The sequence below is a fragment of the Phragmites australis genome, chromosome 17 (genome assembly GCF_958298935.1).
Source record: "Phragmites australis chromosome 17, lpPhrAust1.1, whole genome shotgun sequence".
Taxonomy (NCBI): domain Eukaryota; kingdom Viridiplantae; phylum Streptophyta; class Magnoliopsida; order Poales; family Poaceae; genus Phragmites; species Phragmites australis.
In genome coordinates, this window is record NC_084937.1 from 23,353,860 (window position 1) to 23,372,787 (window position 18,928).

At 40.5% G+C, this 18,928-nt stretch overlaps 2 protein-coding genes across 5 annotated transcripts; one reads left to right on the forward strand and one right to left on the reverse strand.

Moving 5' to 3' along the window:
- LOC133897784 (uncharacterized) lies at window positions 1-7,032 on the reverse strand. 4 transcript variants are annotated; one of them, XR_009905967.1, is made up of 11 exons: window positions 6,349-7,032; window positions 5,762-5,984; window positions 5,540-5,681; window positions 5,261-5,458; window positions 4,852-4,986; window positions 4,530-4,658; window positions 2,817-3,220; window positions 2,322-2,538; window positions 1,286-1,476; window positions 718-1,021; window positions 1-510 (listed from the first exon to the last, which is right to left on the reverse strand). XR_009905967.1 is itself a non-coding variant. In XM_062338608.1 (10 exons), exons 1-10 carry the CDS (start codon window positions 6,872-6,874, stop codon window positions 841-843), a joined length of 2,346 nt encoding a protein of 781 aa, XP_062194592.1. In that variant the 5' UTR covers window positions 6,875-7,032; the 3' UTR covers window positions 1-840. The 4 variants fall into 4 exon arrangements, 1 of the variants encoding a protein (XP_062194592.1); XR_009905966.1 differs by having other exon boundaries at window positions 1-633; XR_009905965.1 differs by having other exon boundaries at window positions 1-645.
- A 1,099-nt stretch (window positions 7,033-8,131) lies between these two features.
- LOC133897206 (uncharacterized) lies at window positions 8,132-14,671 on the forward strand. The gene is made up of 2 exons (XM_062337848.1): window positions 8,132-8,457; window positions 13,286-14,671. The coding sequence occupies exons 1-2, from the start codon at window positions 8,224-8,226 to the stop codon at window positions 14,435-14,437; spliced, it is 1,386 nt and encodes a 461-aa protein (XP_062193832.1). The 5' UTR covers window positions 8,132-8,223; the 3' UTR covers window positions 14,438-14,671.
- The last annotated feature ends 4,257 nt before the right edge of the window (window positions 14,672-18,928 follow it).

Sequence of the window (18,928 nt, forward strand, 5' to 3'; positions counted from 1 at the left end):
TGCTGCTGGAAACCTTTACGAAAACTGTGGCAACAAAGCTGCAAATCTGGTACACAACCATGGGCAGTAATCTCCTAACAAGAAACTATGAACTAACTACCGGTACATAAAGAAAGAGAAGAGGGTAATAAAACCATTCGCATGACAACTCCACAGGTTATATCCAGTTCTGAAAAGTACACTAGGCACATGAGGCCCAACTTGCAAGGCGTCAAGACCATAGCTAGCCTAAGTTGCAAGACATGGAAATTCCATGTGTTCAGCAATAGGATCACTTTACAAATTTAACATGAGAAATGAAAAGTGGAGAACCGTAATTGTACTACAGGTCGACTTCCATCTGATAAATCATCTCCAACAGTCTCCAATATATTATGCTGACACACCTACGACACATTTTGCCTTGTCGTTTCTAGAAGCCTCCCATATTAACAGAAACATTAGGATGATCCTATAATTGTTCCACCCACTTCATTGTAGCGGGAAGTTCGCTATGTTCATTCTTATACCCTGCTACGGGCAATCATCAGCTGTCAGGAGTTTCAAGATGGAATGATGGAAGAATAATTTGCAGCTGCTGCTATGACAAGGTATGTTCTGTTCTGGCTCTGCCTATGTAGTCGCCAAATCATGCTGGAGCAAGCGCTGGATAATTTGCTGGACAAGTTATTTGAAATTTCAAATCAGTAAAAATGTGCATGGTAAGAAGTATGGCACCTCATAAAGCTCCGCTTAGTGGATTAATACTTCAGATTGTGTTGAACGGAGGAGACTTGCATCATAGCCTGAGCTTTCCATCTTTGAGAACCAGGTTTAGATTCCAAAGATAAAACATGCTGTTCACACATTGTTTACCATTCTAATCAGGAAAGCAGTCTCCAATGCTAATTCCTTAGTCTGCAGATACTTGCTTTCTTCTACAACATCTGTTGTCAAATTGAGAATTACAGGCCTCTCTGGATCATATTGAGTAGATTCACGGACCTTTGCAACCCATTTAGCTGCTTCCCATACACCAAACCTGTCATTTTCAAATGCAAAAAAATGTTGAGTCCAAGTATTTGACTAAAAGTATAATTAAGTGCAATGCAATGTAAGGAAACAAGCATTAGCCAATTTCTTCTTCTTTTTTTGCACAAACCTGGCCTAAGAATATGGTAAAGAGTAGAGATTACAATGCTGGAAGGTATGGAACGATACATAAAATGATGGCAAGTTCATGTTGCAGATAGTAATAGTTCAGGGGGGCAAGAGAGCAGTAACTTAATACCCAGATTATGCATACCTTGTATTAAATGACGATGTAACAAACACAGCTGGGTAAGCAGCATCCTTCTGAATGTTATCATAAGGAGAAAACTTTCTGATTGCAAGGAACTCTTCATGGTCCACAGGAAACCCAAACTCTTCATAATCAATGGCTGTAAGAGGTAGAATAGGATGGAGAAGGGTGTTGCAAACATCCAAAAAAGGGACCTGGAGAGAAAAATGGAAGTTGTAGTAATGAACCGTCAGTACATATAACAGAGTCAGTAATAGTAAATATTAAACATTACCAAGAAAGGATGACTAATATGGCAATTCCAAACTCGAAGAAGAATTCAAGAGAATTAAGTTCCCTATGGCTAACCAGCTACTTGAAATCATCATCAATTGCTTTTATCCACAGCTTTAATGACAATCAATAAAAAAATTACTTAAAAAATCTGTTAGGTTATCAGCTTCTAAGTTTGTAACGTGCGGCCCGATTGATGTTGCACCGATATATATCTAGTTTCGCTCATAGCTTTAGCATGGACTACCTGTCAGCTAAAAAGGGGTCTAGAAGAGTCAACTTTTGCAGTTTCAGTACAGCAGAGCAACCAAGAAGGCAGTTTGTTTTAGATTTGATGTGGATAGTATGGACAAATAATGATCCTATGAACAGGAAGTTGCAAGTGAGAAACAAGAACCTAGCTCTGCTTTCCTCTTTTTTAAGATGAGAGAGGGATTCACTTATTCAGGGACAAGGAAACTGAAATTGTTTGCGAAGTATTGAAAATAAGATTTCTACTGCAGAAAATAAGCTGTTAAGTTTGGTTTTCCTGCTTTTTTGCCATTCTTAGTGTATATGAGTGTTTCCAGTCTTACTTGTAATGCCACCCTGCAGCATCTGAATGTTCTTTTCAATATCAGTGCAATTTTGATCATATGGGAAGTCGGGAACAGATCATGATCTAAGTGCTAATGTTTTCCAAATGCATTAATCAAGGAATTTCTGAAAGGCAACGCATTCGATTTCTAGTTTTCTACACATACATGGTTAATTACATACTGCATACCTTCAAAACAGCGGCGCGAAATAAATCTGGATGAGTATTAATTGCAGAAGCCACCAGAAGTCCTCCAGCACTACATCCCCATCCAGCAAGCTTATTTTCTTGTATGATACCCTTTTCAAGAAGAAACTCTCCACAAGAAACAAAATCATATACAGAATTCATTTTTTTGGTACGTGAACCATCTTGGTGCCACTTCTTACCATAACCTCCACCGCCCCTGAATGCACATGCTTGAAGTGAATATAACTTCACACCATCAAAAGCTCAAAAGACAAACTGGCATTCTTTTTTTAATATGGCATAAGCTACCAAGAATCAACAAATACTTAAGCTCTTTCTGATATTTATCTGTCACGCACAAAAAATATTCAATGCAGATGATGGAAGTTAATATGAATATTTCCAACTTTATTTCATATTATCTTTTGAGCAAGGATTCGTTAATTATTTCAAGAAATAAAGATTGTTATACTTAACAAAGTATGCAAGACATACCTAACATCAGCATAGGCAATCACCCAACCGCGATCCAGTAGGCTCTTTAACTCACTGCGCCAGCGTTTATCCAGAATCTCACCATAAGCACCATGTCCATGAAGTAATCCAGGATTCCCCTCTTGTTTGTGCTTCCGCGAATATACTACAGTCAGTGGAACCAAAACTCCATCCTTTGATGGAACATCATAGTACTCACAGGCATAGTATTCAGAGAGCTCATTCCAAGCACAATCTCCTAAATCTTCACTTGAAAAGCCAGCTCTATCTGAAGATGGCACCCCCATAGTTGCAGCAAAAGCAGTCCCATACAGTGCTTTTGTTCTCTCATGAAGCATATTTTGTTGTTGCACTATTTGCCACTTCCCATTCAGTAAGTTGTAATCAACGACAGCATCAGGCATCTACAAGATTATAAACTTACCGTCAAGAAGAAAATGTATTAACATGAATTTAATGTAAACCATTATAGGCCCCAGAATATAATGGGAAAATAAGAAATCCAGGAAGAAAGTTGACACCAACTGTAATGCTTTTGTATCACAGAGAAATCATAAGCAATCCCTTCAGGGATGTAGCCTTAGTGCAGAATGAGTGGTATTGTGGTTTACAACTGAATTGTTTGTCTCATCAAACATGAGGGTAACAATGCACTAGGTCAGAAATTAGGAAGCCAAAAACAAGAACAGATTGCATTGTTGACTAGCATGTAAAGGAAAAATAGGGGACTTGAAACCTTGAATAATGAAATAATGTCAAAAAGTATATTCCATACGGCTTTGTATGAATTACTGACAACATCTTGAGTAAATTCATCAGTTCATATAGGTTAGGCACCAATCAGCATAAGAAATCAAGATACCGGCATAATCGACACTTGGAAGTCTAATAAAGGATAGCACAGATAAAAAATATAACTAGACATCTAAATGCACAACTATGCAAGCAGATTATCAGAAGAGATACTGAGTTATTATCAATTTGCGACCATATAAAAATATGGCATCGAACTCCAAACAATAAAACAAAAGTGTTGCTGACAAGGGGTGATATGAGGTTGGAAGCAGATAAAATGGTGGGGCGATATATCAAGGTAGGACTGTAGGAGTGAGTAACAAATAACACAAGTTATGATGGAGAAATGCCAAATACGAAAAGCAGCACATAAAAGAAACTCAACCAACCTAGGAGGAACTAGGTGGCATTGTATATAAGAAGAAATATGCACCCAAATTCGAGTAGAAGAGGAGTCGAACCTAGGTGGTGGGGGTGTACACCTCAGTTCCTAAAAAGTAGCATCTAGGAATCGTTAGTTCCATATTACATCATCCATCCATAGTGTTACTTTTAGATCCGAAAAGCATCTTCAACGACAACAAACTCAAGCATAACTAGACCTAATTTATTTGGATCTTGTAAATTACTTCTCTTTGAGAAATAACAAAGAAAAAAGAAAATGACAGTAATGCATGAGATATGGAAAAGATGAAGACAAGTTAATGCGACAAAACAATGGGATGCGCTTCAGAAATCTATACATGACAAGACGGAGAAACATGACACTGTTATTGCATAAGAACTACACAAAAATAGTATAAACAAATAAATTCTACACTTGTTTGAAAAACAAAAGATAACTTCTCAAGACGGGGAAAAAGGCTACTAGCAGGATGGAAGAAAGAACTAAGAAAAACAACAGATAGGTATGCATACCACAGGTGATGATATTGTGAAACGCATTGTTGAGGAATAATAATCATAATTCGGCCCAGATAAAATCTGGCACACGTCATTAGGAAGAGGCAGGTCAAATGGATGGAAATCTGATAGACGAGCAGGTACCTGAGAAGCAAAATGAACGAACACATTAAGCTATCATTCCATAATGGTACATGATTTCAGCATACATGTAAATGATAGGAAGCTTTCCCAGATATGAGAAAAGTTTTTAGATATTCAAAAGGTGGAATAACTGTGGAGTGAGTAAATTAATAGACAAAGTTCTCTCGTAGATAAGAACAAACAATTCGCTTACTTTGATGTTTTCAGGTAAAGTCAAATTAACTGAACAAAGTCTGAGTTCTCTGCCTTGTCTCAAAGTAAGCACCATATGAGTATCACAAAAATCAACATCTTCAAGAATAACACCAGGTTCCTCAAGAAAAACATCCTGATTCAAACATCAAAAAGTGAGTCAAATAGAATGTGTGAAGTCACCTATCTGAACTAATTCCAAGCAGGACTTATTCACAACAGCGTTATAACAAAGTGCTAGTTAGCCTAATTTACATATGCCATGTTTATAAAGCACTTGCCCAAAAAAAATACAACAGTTATATTCATAGGAGAACTCCTTATGTAGCTTACGAAGGGACTGCATATGTATATCTAGAGAACAAGGGTTCAAAAACTTCAACATGACACAGCTGATGAATAATACATGCCTTCCAACTCTTTGGCCCAGGAGACTCCACATCAGACTGCATTAGATAATGGGAATCAACATGGACACCTTCTCTTGCAGCATCTGTAAATAAATAAAGGTGCCCACGATGATGTTCAACAATGCAATGAACTTGGGATTCCCCTTCCCACACCAGTGTCATTGGGGACAAGGGATCGGAAGCCTTTATTAAATACACCTGAAAAGGAACAATCATGCATGAGCAGCAAACAAAAGAACAAATAATGATAGCACAGATAAGGTGTACAATAAACAGTACCCTTGAGTGTGTGTCTGAAAAGACATTTAAAGTTATGAACCAAAAATCCTTGGTATGCCTGATATTTAGAAAAATATTCTCATCGGGTTCTTCCAACATGAGAATGTCGTCCTGGTTAGATCCAATAATGCTGCAAAACAACCTAACAAAAAAATAAAAGTAAAAAACTAGTGAAATGAGAGAAATAATATATTAGCAACTCAAAGAAAAAAAATCGCTGACCGATATGGTCTTCTATCCTCATTTGTAACAACGTAAACCAATGCTTTCCCATCCATAGCCCATGAAATATTTGATACCCGATCAGCACGAGGTTTGTCGCAAAATGTGCCTGTTACTAGATCCCTGACCATTAAGGTGAAGGAGTCCTTATCTTTGTCATACATAGTGTATGCAATGAACCGGTGATCTGGTGACACTTCAGACAGTTCCTCGTATGAGTATCCTGCATATCAAGGATGGCTATAGCTTTATAATCTGTATGATAATGAGAAAACGATGTAAAAGCTCTCTATCAGTGCAATGTGTTGAAAGTGTGTGGTGCAAAACTTTTTAAAAAAAAAAAATACAGGTCAATTCTCTTAGAACAGGCAAATAGGCTAAATGTGAGGAAGTAATTAAACTGAAGACATACAAACACTCACAATCGACAATTTCTATATTTGATACATGCAAAATACTACAAAACCGAGTAACAAGATCGTAGCACCAAAAGTAAAATTGGGAATCCTGAGTTGAGAAAACAATAATGTAGGACACATCAACCATAGTAGCATTGTAGCAAAGCCAAACCCTGTTCCGGTGGTTACCTCCGAACCGCTCGGCCTCCTTGTTGTAGTCCACCAATTTCTGCTCAATGCGCTTCCCAGCCGTGAAGTCGAACCCTGCGGAGGGGTCACTGTACGAGACAAACTCGCTGTGGAGCGCAGCGGAGCGGCGGCAGAGCACGGGGTACTGCTTGCCCTCATCCGTGCGTCGGTAGTACAGCCAGGGGCCCCAGCGGACAGGCGGGGTGCAAGCATCCGAGGCTAGGCGGGAGGCCATCTCGAGCTGAAGTTTCCGCGCGAGGCGGTCGGCGCCGCAGGCGGCGAGGCAGGCCTCGGCGTACTTCTCCTCTGCCTCCATGTGGATGTCCATGTGGCGCATGGCGGCGGCGTCGGAGAGTGCGCCCATCCAGGCGTAGCTGTCGTGCCACGTCTCCCCGTGGATGGAGACGGGCTCGGGCTTCTGCGGCGGGCGCGGCGGGTTGGGGGGCGGCGGGGACGAGGGTTTGGAGCGGCGGTGGATGTGGCGGCGAAGCAGGAGGCGCGGGAGGAGGTCGAGACGGCCGCGCATGGTCGACGTGTCCGTAGTTGCCGGTGGTGATGTGTGGCGGTGGAGACCGGACGCCGGAGGAGAGGTTTTAGGTGGGTTTTGGCCCTCTTGGGTTCGCCGGATTCTGGCGAGGTGAACCGGCGAAGGATTTGGGTGGCCGGAATGGAATGGGCTCTTAGTTTTGGGCTTTTCAACCGGTTACTGGAAAGGCCTCCTCAGAAATTCCCTAAAAAAAACAAAGGATGATTATAAAAAAACTAAAGCACTTAAGCCCGTCAACCCATTAAGCATTTTCTTCCGAAAGATGATCAAAATTCACTCAAAAAAACAAAGGATGATTACAAAGATCTCCAAGAAAAGATGATTAACGAGAAAAATGGTGGAGTACTTTTTTTAGGTCACTATTAGGGACGCAATTGTTTTTCCAACCTAAAACTCATTCCATCCAATTAAAAGTGCATTTTCACCTAATTGTTAGTTTATTCCTGTGCTTGGATTTATACATACAAATGAAGTAGAGTAGTTCGGTGGGTACATATTAGTTGACCTACTTGCAGCGCATCCCTTGTCACAGCGAGCATATGTGCTGCATAGTATCATGAAAACCAGGGTTAAATCCTCCATATAAAAGTTCAGTAACCAAGACACATAAGATTGAAGAAACTTGTATCATATTTGTTAGCCAAAAGAAACTAATACCATATCATGGTCTGCTGTTGCCCAATCGATAAACCATCTTCCATCTATTGAAAATATTGGACCTATAAACTCATAAGCGTTAACATGATTTAATGTTGACCGATCGATAAACTATCTTACATCTATCAATTTTTTTTGACCTATAAACTCATGTCAGTATATTAGTTTATAGTCAGTATATCAAATATAGTGTTTGGTGCCAATTAGAAAGGCTTTAAAATGGCTTTGATGTATACCATATAAGCTACAGCAGAACCCTTTTTTATACGAACATGAGGAAGACAAAAAAAAATTGTGTTCCACTAGTATCATAGGAGTATAGGGCATGCCTGATGAAGTCGTGAGGCAAATCAGTTCATGCCGTGCAAGCAGTGAGGTTTGGTCAGTCTCTGCTGCTGTAGGCAAAAAAGTTGTCCAGGTTCAATGTAACATGACAACGCTGACGCCAAACCGTTCGAAGTCCCAAACAAGTCCCAAACACAAACCCTTGTAAAGCGACCCACGTCAAAGCCCCCGCACAATGACAAGTGGGCCCATACAACCATCGGACCTACTCGTCATCCACAGTGACTTTTCCACACCTCACCGGCAGGCCCCCCCTCCCGGTCTCTGCAGCAGCCGCAACCGTCACCCACCCCGGAGGCGGCGCGGCGCACCCTCGACTGGGCCTCATGAACCTGGCCGCCTCCCCCTCCCTGGCCACGCCCGCGACCACCCCCCTCCGCCGCCATGAGATGCCATTAAATCCCTCCCCCGCTTTGTCTTCCTGCTCGCCCTCGCTCCGCCGCTCGCTCGTCAGGCCCCTCCGGAGGATCTCCCCCATGGCCACCGCCCCCGCTTCCGCGCCTGTCGCCTCCACCGACAACTGCGCCGCGAAGGCGGCGGAGCAGCAGCAGCCCGTACAGGTCGGTGCGCCACCCTCTCTGTCCTGCCAACTCGCTCTCGAGTTCTGTGGCTGAGATTCCGTGTGCGGGTCCGTGTCCGGCTCTGTGAGGCTAGCGCGTGAGCAGTAGCAGATTGGTATTGTGATTTGTGAGGTTCGGAGTGAGACTTGGGGTGCACTCTGAACATCTTTGGTTGGATTATTGTTGCAGTTTTAGAGAACTTGAGATTGTAGTGTTTTGTTTTGAGCTGACCACCATTTGCTTCGGTTCAGTGATTACTTATGTGTGTGTGAATCGAGTGCAGCATGTCCTGCGAGTTTTTTTAGGACAAGCTTACATAATGGAAGAGCTTACGGACAGTCAAAGATCAGAATTTTGTGTTGACGAAATGATATCAGATTTAGTGTGGGTCGTCATTCGGCTGTGCTGGTATGCGAAAATTTTGAATCCATTCAACGCTATCTATGTCGGAAATAAGTCAATAGCATGCAGTATATGCCAGGAGAGGAAGGCTATTTGTTGCGAATAGTTTTGTGCAGATTTTGCTCAAACTATTTTTCAATTGAGATTTGTTGTGCCATTAATCAAACTAACTAGTCAAAGTCAAGTCATTTATTTAGTTTATGTGTTTTGCATATTACTTCTTAAAGAAATGGCAACTAACTAGCACGTTTCCTAGATTCCTAACTTTTCTAGTGTAGAATGTAACTGCTAGAGTTTTCGTCCAGACGTTAACAAAAAATATGGGGGAACTCGTAATACCCCAGGTATACTTTGTTGGTGATGATTGTAACTGGAATACTGGATGGTTTAATGGAGTTGCTTTTGTGATGTAATAACCATAAAACAGGAGCAGTAGTAGCTCGTAGCATTGTCCTCTACAAGAATATCGAGTTCATGTCTTGCTTGCCCTGGCTATAACCATATTATAGAGCATTGCTACTACCTCACTTATTTGTTCTGTTTAAACCTCTTTATATGATCCTTTTTCTGCTATGTATTGTTAACTTTCCATTTTGTACTTATTTCCGTGGTTCTTAGGCATCTGATGGAGCCATGTTTCATTTAGTCTTAAAATAAACCTGCCTGCTGATATCAGTTGATCATATGAATCTTTGACTCGATCAGGCAATTTATTTCCCTATTCTGCACAGCAAGCAATATGCATTCGATGTTGTAGGTGAAATGCTATGTCCATTCAATACATACACTTTCCTTAATGCCCATTTGGAGGTAGAATTCTAGTGCTAGTTTTGGTGGATGTTTCCTTTACTAAATTCCTTTGCTCCAACGCCCCTGCAGCATAATAATACAGAGATGTATGACCAGAAATGTGAAAAAGAATGCAGGCATGATGACGAGCAGCAATGCCATTAGTGTGTGACTTTCCTATTTCATCATGGTCATAAACCAGCTTATCCCTGTTTTGAGGTGTAAAATCTGGTAGGATACTGCAAGCCACATATATACAAACTTTAACCCTGGCTCATCTTTTTCTTGGACCCTTGGCTGAAAACCTGCTATCTGATGATTATGAGGTTCTCCTATAAATGCTGCCATGCATCTATCACTCAATTTAACAAGAAGGCAATGATTAGGTAAGATCATGCTAGATTTTGTGGATGCAACTTTTGAGCTGTTCGGTAAATTGTTTTGAGTTTTTGACAACATGTATTGTCATGGTTCATGTATTAATACATCTAACTTGAATTTTTTCTGCCTCGCTTGACATGCTCAACTTGATGGATTTGAAATAATTCGCCGCATCAGAAAGAAAAGAAAAAGATTAAAATAAGAAGGCTCAAGGCTGTCAACCAAGATGTGTTTGGATTTTCACAAGACACAGCTGAAGCTAAGCAACTTTGATCAGGAACCAATCCTTTGCCTACAAACTTCTGGCAAAGGATTCTTAGCTAAAGCTGGTAATAATGCCCTAATGCTAGATTCATAGTTAGTAGGATACTCCTGCGGTTAGGCACTCTTCAAATAGGAATTCATTTTCTAACTGGCTTTCGTGCTTTGGTGAGTCGTCCAAGATCCTTTCGATGACCTATGTTGTGTTGAAGGGATATCTATATGATCCGATCGATTGCATAAGACCCGCGGTAGCAATAGAACGAGGAAAGTATACAGAAAAGACAGTTCTTTTCAATTTCAATTATCTATATATTAGTTCGTTTCTATTTCTATATATTAGTATTAGTTAGTAGTACTATTCTATTAGTTAGCGATCCCGGCTCTGTGAGTTCTTTCTTCCGTGATGAACTGTCGGCACTAGTCCTACATTTTTTCTCTATGGACCGAGGAGAAACGTCTTTTTTCGTAGCGGAATCGGGGGAAAGAATGGGAAAGACAATTTCACTATATTTCTTACCGGGAACATGACCTATCACAAGAATATTTTTTTATTGGGACGATAACTCTGAAAAGAGAGGTTTCCTATCTTTTCTCTCAACTCAGGAGAAATACGGTCGGGCAGTGCTAATTCGAATCCCTCGGGCAAAATAAGAATATATGTCTCATCTATTTGTATATGGTATATGGATTTGTTTTTCTTTCCTAAAAGAGTTTCGGTCTAACAATTTTTTATTTTTTCTCTTGTTCCGAGAAAAATTAAAAGAAAGAAGAGAATATGAAAGAAAAGCGTCCATTGTCTAATGGATAGGACAGAGGTCTTCTAAACCTTTGGTATAGGTTCACCGATTGCAAAAGAGGGTAAATCGGCCACTTTAAGATTACCATCTGGGGTGGTCCGTTTGGTATCCCAAAATTGCTTAGCAACAGTCGGACAAGTGGGTAATGTTGGGGTGAACCAAAAAAATTTGGGCGGCATTTCACGAGTTATGAAAGTGTAAGAAAGGATACTAAATCTCATCGTTAACTGAATTCAGAATAACAAAGAAATACCCAATATCTTGTTGGAACAAGATATTGGGTATTTCTGGCTCGATCGAAATACTCCAAGACTCCACCTTTATCATATATTCCATATATCACATTCGATAGATATCATATTCATGGAATACGATTCACTTTCAAGATGCCTTGGTGGTGAAATGGTAGACACGCGAGACTCAAAATCTCGTGCTAAAGAGCGTGGAGGTGCGAGATGAAAGTCTCATGCACGGTTTTGCATGAGAGAAAGAAGGCAAAATTTTGGAAATGATTCCCTTATTCCTATGTCTTCTGGCTCCTTTATCCCTAACTTTGATTTCACGTTTCTGTAAAATATATACACGAACCATTATGTCAAGGGGGTCCCTCTGGATCCATTTCACATCGATAACGCGCCCTCTTTTTATCCGTTGAGCGATGACCCTTCCAATCGGCACCGTATGAAATTAGGGAACGGAGTAAGTAGATTAGATAGATATTTAGTAGAATTTCTATCTCCTATTCTATAGGGATCATCTAGAAAGCGGAGAGCCTTGGTTCCATAACCACCTACAGCTCCAGGTGGCGAAGAACCGACATCGAGGTGGCATAGCCTTAGCGTTAATGGCGAGGTTCAAAAGAGGAAAGGCTTGCGGTGGGTACGTAGGCATCCAGAGACGAGGAAGGGCGTAGCAAGTGACGAAATGCTTCGGGGAGTTGAAAATAAGCATAGATCCGGAGATTCCCAAATAGGTCAACCTTTTGAACTACCTGCTAAATCCATGAGCAGGCAAGAGACAACCTGGCGAACTAAGACGAAAAAAAGAAAAAAAGAAGTGTGGAAAAAATGACAAGAAGATATTGGAATATCAATTTGAAACAGATGATAGAAGCCGGAGTTCATTTTGGTCATGGTATTAAGAAATGGAATCCTATAATGGCCCCTCTTCATAAAGAGGATCCGGAAAATCTCTGGTTAGTACTACTAATTGATTGAGTAATCAAATTGTAGTATCAACTCGATTCTTTAATTGAGCGTTTTACGTTAATCGTTTTGCCAAACTTGATTTTTTTCTCTATTTCTTTAGTTTTGTTTCACTCTTCTAAGAAACTCTTTTAAGAAAGAGTCGTTCTATTCTACTATGTTCTATTCTAATAGAATAGAAAGAGCGATTCTAGTAATTCAGAATTTCTACTAGAAGTGATGAGTAAAAATCAAGTTCTATACATAAGAAAACTAGACTTTCTTACACGAAGCTATTCACAACATATCGCATAGGTATAAGATTCCTTAGCTAACATCAAGTGGTCCATCCTTAGGTCATGGCTCTCCTACATAAAATTGCTTACAGTTATCTCCAGCCTCAAAATTGATCTTTTATATTGTTTTAGCTTGAGATGAAAGTGCACTATATACCATTTTGATTCATTTTGAGCAGAGTAAGATTGATAAGTTGGGTTTTGTGCGAAATTGCGGTTGATCATGACTCGTTCAATATAGATAAGGCATAATCAATGTACAGTATAATCGCTCACCCGCCAGATTAGTCACATTATTTTCATTACTAATGAGTATATTGACTATTAGACTCACCAACCTAAGCATCCTATAGAGTCTGTAACTGACTCTTTTTATTGTGCGTGGGAGCTATCTCAGAGAACTATTTTGTTCAGATGTTAATAATTTAATATTGAACTAGCACTTGGGGCTCTACAAACAAAATTTACAAATGTTTTTTGAGTGTGCAACATGATGAGCCATTTCTATATCTGTTGTGCAATGTCAGAACCCAACTGACATGAACTAAGTGTTTTCTTCCAGAAACTTAGTCATAATATGATCAAAGGAAACTTCTCTTGGAACACATAATTTTAGCAGCAATGCATGCTCTTATATCAGTGGAAGTTTACTTGTAGTCAGAATTGATCCTTTTTGGCCTTCAGATTTGATCCTTTTTCGGTTCCTTCATTGCAGGTCGCAAAGCGGTTGGAAAAGTTCAAGACAACAATTTTCACACAGATGAGCATGCTTGCCATCAAGCATGGAGCAATAAACCTTGGCCAGGGCTTTCCAAATTTTGATGGCCCGGACTTTGTGAAAGAGGCTGCTATTCAAGCTATCAACGCGGGGAAGAACCAATATGCAAGAGGGTATGGTGTGCCTGAACTGAACTTGGCTATTGCTGAAAGGTTCTTGAAGGACAGTGGATTGCAAGTCGATCCTGAGAAAGAAGTTACTGTTACATCTGGGTGCACAGAAGCAATAGCTGCAACGATATTGGGTCTGATCAACCCTGGTGATGAGGTGATATTATTCGCTCCATTCTACGATTCATACGAGGCTACACTGTCGATGGCCGGTGCCAATGTAAAAGCCATTACTCTCCGTGCTCCGGACTTTGCAGTCCCACTTGAAGAGCTAAAGGCCACGGTCTCTAAGAACACCAGAGCAATAATGATAAACACACCACACAATCCTACTGGGAAAATGTTTACAAGGGAGGAACTTGAATTTATTGCTGCCCTCTGCAAGGAAAATGATGTTTTGCTCTTTGCTGATGAGGTCTATGACAAGTTGGCGTTCGAGGCTGATCATATATCAATGGCTTCTATTTCTGGCATGTATGAGAGGACTGTGACTATGAACTCTCTGGGGAAGACGTTCTCTCTAACAGGATGGAAGATTGGTTGGGCAATAGCTCCTCCACACTTGACATGGGGCCTAAGGCAGGCACACTCATTCCTCACATTTGCCACCTGCACACCAATGCAATCAGCCGCAGCCGCAGCTCTTAGAGCACCAGATAGCTACTATGAGAAACTGAAGAGGGACTATGGCGCCAAGAAAGCTATACTGTTGGAAGGACTAAAGGCCGCCGGGTTTATTGTTTACCCTTCAAGTGGAACATACTTCATAATGGTCGATCACACCCCGTTTGGTTTCAGCAATGATGTGGAGTTCTGTGAGTATTTGATTCGCGAAGTCGGTGTTGTCGCCATACCACCAAGCGTTTTTTATCTCAACCCTGAGGAAGGGAAGAACTTGGTGAGGTTCACCTTCTGCAAGGATGAAGATACACTGAGAGGCGCAGTTGAGAGGATGAAGACAAAGCTCAGGAAGAAATGAAGAGGGAAATTTCATGTGGCTGTTGATTGTTGAATAATCTGCTCGAGTTGAACTGCATCCTGATGCATGTACTTTTTCTACCAATAGTTATCCTGTCAGTGACTTCATACCTGGTGTCTTTACTATTGTCTGTGCAAGCAGATGATGATGGATCAGGATTAGCTGCTGGTACACTTTTGTAGCCTACTGACCAACTTGCGGCCGATATTTGTTCATCCTTTTCTCCCTGTCCTATCACCAACCCATAAACTGATCAGAAAAAATCTTCTACAACAGTGACTTTGTTCTTCTACCTTTCTTCAAGTGCTCCCAAACTTTTACCGTATCACTGAGAAGTTACCGAGGAGCAACGAACCATAACAAACCGTTTTGTTTCACCTTTTACGACCGTAAATTTGATCTTTTTTTCCCTGGTGCTATGTGCAAGGTTTTTAAATCCCTGTGGCAACAGGCTACTTACCAGTTGAGATTTCCTTTTATTTGTTTGGGTTTTATTTGCCAATTATATTATACTAGCACATCAACCTATGCGACTGCACATGCTAGAAATTTAATTTACAGTTGAATTTTAGATATTTGTGTTAATAATGGTTATATGCTAAGATATATCAGCTATTTATATTTAAATATTAGAATGTAAAATATAAATATAATTTTTATTCATAATATTAGAATCATATTTATTATTTGTGAATAGATCTAATTTATAATTTTCATTTTATGTGTTATGCAAATTGATTTTTATTTGTTTCTTGATTTTTTGAAATTATTATTATTTTTAATGGCATCACCGTATCTCATATTATTTTTTTAAATACATTATACATTCTTTGATATTACTTTTATATGATAATCCGTAATATGTTTGCGTTCTGTTGTTTTAATTTTGTAATGTTTGATTATACGCATATTTAATTGGCATATTTTAATTGATTTGGAATAGTGTGTTTATTGCTAACGTAACTAAGTTGTAGTTTGCTAACGTAAATTTGTTGGACAAAGGGTATCTATAAAAAAAAAGGGAAGACAAGGCAAGAAATAGTTTTAGAGTTGGACTCTATGATTTATTTTTTAATCTTTTGTTTCTTCTGGTTGTTAATCTATGGTTATAGTTAGTCAGTCAATCAATTAATTTAACGGTTGGATGTTTTATTTTTTTTATGAGAATTTCTAGAATTTTTCTAGATTAATGTGGAGGCACCAAAAGAAACCTCCAATTAGTAAATATAAGATAAGATTAGAACTTATAAGTTAAAAAAAATTGTTGAAAATTCTGAGAAAGTAAATGAAAATTGATCAGGATTCGACCGATATCCGGTAGCAAGTCAGCAACCCGGCTATGGTTCGGGAAACTTCCAAGAGCCAATTTTCTGGAACCCTGTCGTACGCCGGTACGCGTCATAGATATGTCCAGACCAAATGTAGTCCACACATGTAGGGCCGGTCTGGAGGGAGGACGAGCAGTGCGACTGTCTTAGGATCTAAAATCCAAAGACCACATATGTATATGTATACTGTGTATATCGATCCAAATGCAAACTGAAAAATTAGATCTGGACGATTTATATTTAATAATAAAGTCTTATTTTTAATCTCGTTCTGGACCACCGAAATATCAGGATCAGACCTGCACACATGCTATCCTTAGGAAACTCGTAGCCGCGAACCTCTTGTGCACACGACGTTTCATCACCTGCCATCCTCTGATCCACAAACTCTGGTGGAATTAACATCACTTGTTGCATCCATGGCGCACAACTCTGCACCTGACCATCTGTTTGAACCAAAGTAGTTAAGAAAAGATCGAAAAGATGATAAGAACGAGCGCGACGACAAGACGCGAGAAATATTCCAGTCACACGAGGCGTATGTGCCCATATTCCCTCTCGGTCGATTCCAATCTCCTCCGGGTTCACACCTCACACCGCCACGCCTATCATCCATGCATGCCTGAGCCTGATTGCTCTCTCAGCGACTGGTACAGCGAATGAATACATTATCTCTCGGTTCCGCGCCATCAGCATGCATGTAAGCATGTTGGCCCCTCGTCGACCCCACTGGCGTCGCCTTGGCAGCGTCCGGCTGAAACTTAAACGGCGACTGATCGAAGCCTGCCGGACAAGATTGCGTGCTTGTAAACTGCCTCTCTGCATCCAGCAGTTGCATACTTGCATATGGGCGGGCGAGGCTGCATGATGCGGACCTTGTCTGGAGAGACTCCGATTCATGTGTTGCTTGCCGACTTCGCATGCTTAATTTTTAATTAATAAAGAACGGCGTAGGTGAGGAGCGGTTAAACTTGAACGGTGTGGTTTTCCAAGATCCTGGAGTATTTTTCTCCGATGAGGAGTGCAGTTCCCAATCGGTAACTTCAGCTGCTTGAGTCTGTACTCGATAGTCTGTGTCTCTACTGGGGAATATTGTTTAAGACAGGTGCTGAAATATGTTAGGAGAGGACGAACTGGAGTAATATTATTATTAGCTAAATATCTGTTGTTATAACAAAAACATCACAACTCGTGTTTTTTTATACAGATATTTGACAGTTAGTTATGATAAATTTTATTATTTATTTTCATTAGTAAAACCGGATCTATATATATAGCCGGTAACGAAGCGGGAATGCTGGAGAACGAGAATGAATGAAAAAAGTGGATAAATTATTTAAATTTTAAAGATTTTTATTATACAAAAGGAGAGTAGTAGAATATGTAATGCGGAAACCAACTCGTGTTTTTTATAACAGATATTTGACAATCGGTTGTGACAAATGTGATGACCTTATATCATGTCACAAAACAAAACCACTAGTATCTGAGATGCGGTTGTGTGACGATTGAGGTCTGAGGACACGCTTTTTGGCTATGATTTGTCCTGAGAAGCATGAAAAATCTATCTGTTGCATTCCTGAATTCAGTGATGCTCAGAAACATCTCTTCAACGTAGGCTGCTACTTCAGCGCCTGGAGGTCAAACCAGCAGAACTGCTCAAATTCAGCCCTTCTGCTCCCTTCATGTCAACAGTCAAAAGTCATCCAAGAATTCAGATTTGAAATCTCTCTTTTCAACTCATCAAAGAGAAGCCCGTGTTACCGGCTCCATGATCCACCACCCATCAACACCTGAAACGAAACCGCAGGTCCAGCCTGCACCGTCACCACCTTGACATGAACGACGTTCAACTCCAAATTCCGAACCCATGAGCAGACCAAATCCACGACGTTTCCCACATGATTTTCGAAGAAACCTGTGTCAGCAGCAGAGACCCTCACACCAACTCCATGAGGCCGTGAGAGGTTTTCTGCGATCGTGATGCGCAAGAGAGAAATTGCTGCTGCTCCATGTTGATCAGAAAGTATTATATTCATGTGTTCCACTGCTTTCTTTCTTTTTTGAACGCAGCCACTGCTTTCTTCATTGGGAAAATTCCATAATACGGTGCGCAGACACCTTCTATCCCCGTCATTCAATTATATTGAGATTCGTACTAAAGTATTAGATAAAAAAAAAGTATATAAAAGAATCAATAGATAAATAAAAGGAGTCGATGATCGAGATAGATGATACATATGTACCACGTTGTGAAGTTACATTTCCCCTGCTTTCTTTCTTCTTGGGAGGAAAGGCAGCAAAAGTGCTCGCTCTAGGAAGTGGTTGCGAACGTCTTCAAACGCTCGCGACAGGCGAAAACTACAAGCCATGATTCTTTCCAGGCTACCGTAGTCTTACTTCTTTGTCGGAGCTAGTAGTACGGCGCCCCTATTTTTCTAAGTGACAATGCTGTATCCTACCTCAGGAGTGACGTTATCATACACAGACGCATATGAAATGGTGAGAGAAGAATAGATAAATTTTGCAGGATGGCTACCTCACCTGATAGCTACTGAAAGGGATGTTTATTTTGCAGCGTCGCCGTCTTTGAATTTGAAAGCCGTGAGAGGGGACGGCAGAGAGATTTTGAGCCGGTAAAGAAAGAAGAAAGGATCTCTGTATGAGACCTCGCTTCCCACGCAGCGAGCAACATGAAGCATGGTGAGTTTCTTTCACACAGGAAACACACACAAAAACAATATTAATAATTGGAATTGGAATATGAAATGAAGTGACCGTCTTTGTTCGTTGTGACCACTTTGCTGCCTTCCAAGATGCCTATCTTATCTAACGGTCGACATGTCACGATGATTGGGGACCTGAACGTATAACTAATAAGCAGGTTACAATGTTATAGAATTCTTTGTTAGACCCGAAACCGAGCTTAGTTTAGCTTACGTGATGAGGGCGACCAATTATTATGTCTCGAGCATGTTGCCCCTGTAGAAAAAGAAAAGAGGGAAAGAAAGAGGAACACAAGTTGGATTGGATCCTGCTTTTCATACAGGGGAAGCTGCTTCTGTCAGGAAACCGGCTGCGGCTTCTTCAGGCCGCCCACCTTTTTTGCCGGGAGAACAACAGAAGCTCTTGGCAGGCTGTGATGTGAGCAGAACAGAATTCT

Coding starts and splice junctions, on each gene's coding strand:
- LOC133897784 (XM_062338608.1), bottom strand. CDS start 6,874: ATGCGCGGCCGTCTCGACCTCCTCCCGCGCCTCCTGCTTCGCCGCCAC. Junction 5,459..5,539: donor TTTCAGACACACACTCAAGG/GTACTGTTTATT, acceptor GTTCCTTTTCAG/GTGTATTTAATAAAGGCTTC. Junction 4,659..4,851: donor CTTTACCTGAAAACATCAAA/GTAAGCGAATTG, acceptor TTTGCTTCTCAG/GTACCTGCTCGTCTATCAGA.
- LOC133897206 (XM_062337848.1), top strand. CDS start 8,224: ATGAACCTGGCCGCCTCCCCCTCCCTGGCCACGCCCGCGACCACCCCC. Junction 8,458..13,285: donor AGCAGCAGCAGCCCGTACAG/GTCGGTGCGCCA, acceptor CCTTCATTGCAG/GTCGCAAAGCGGTTGGAAAA.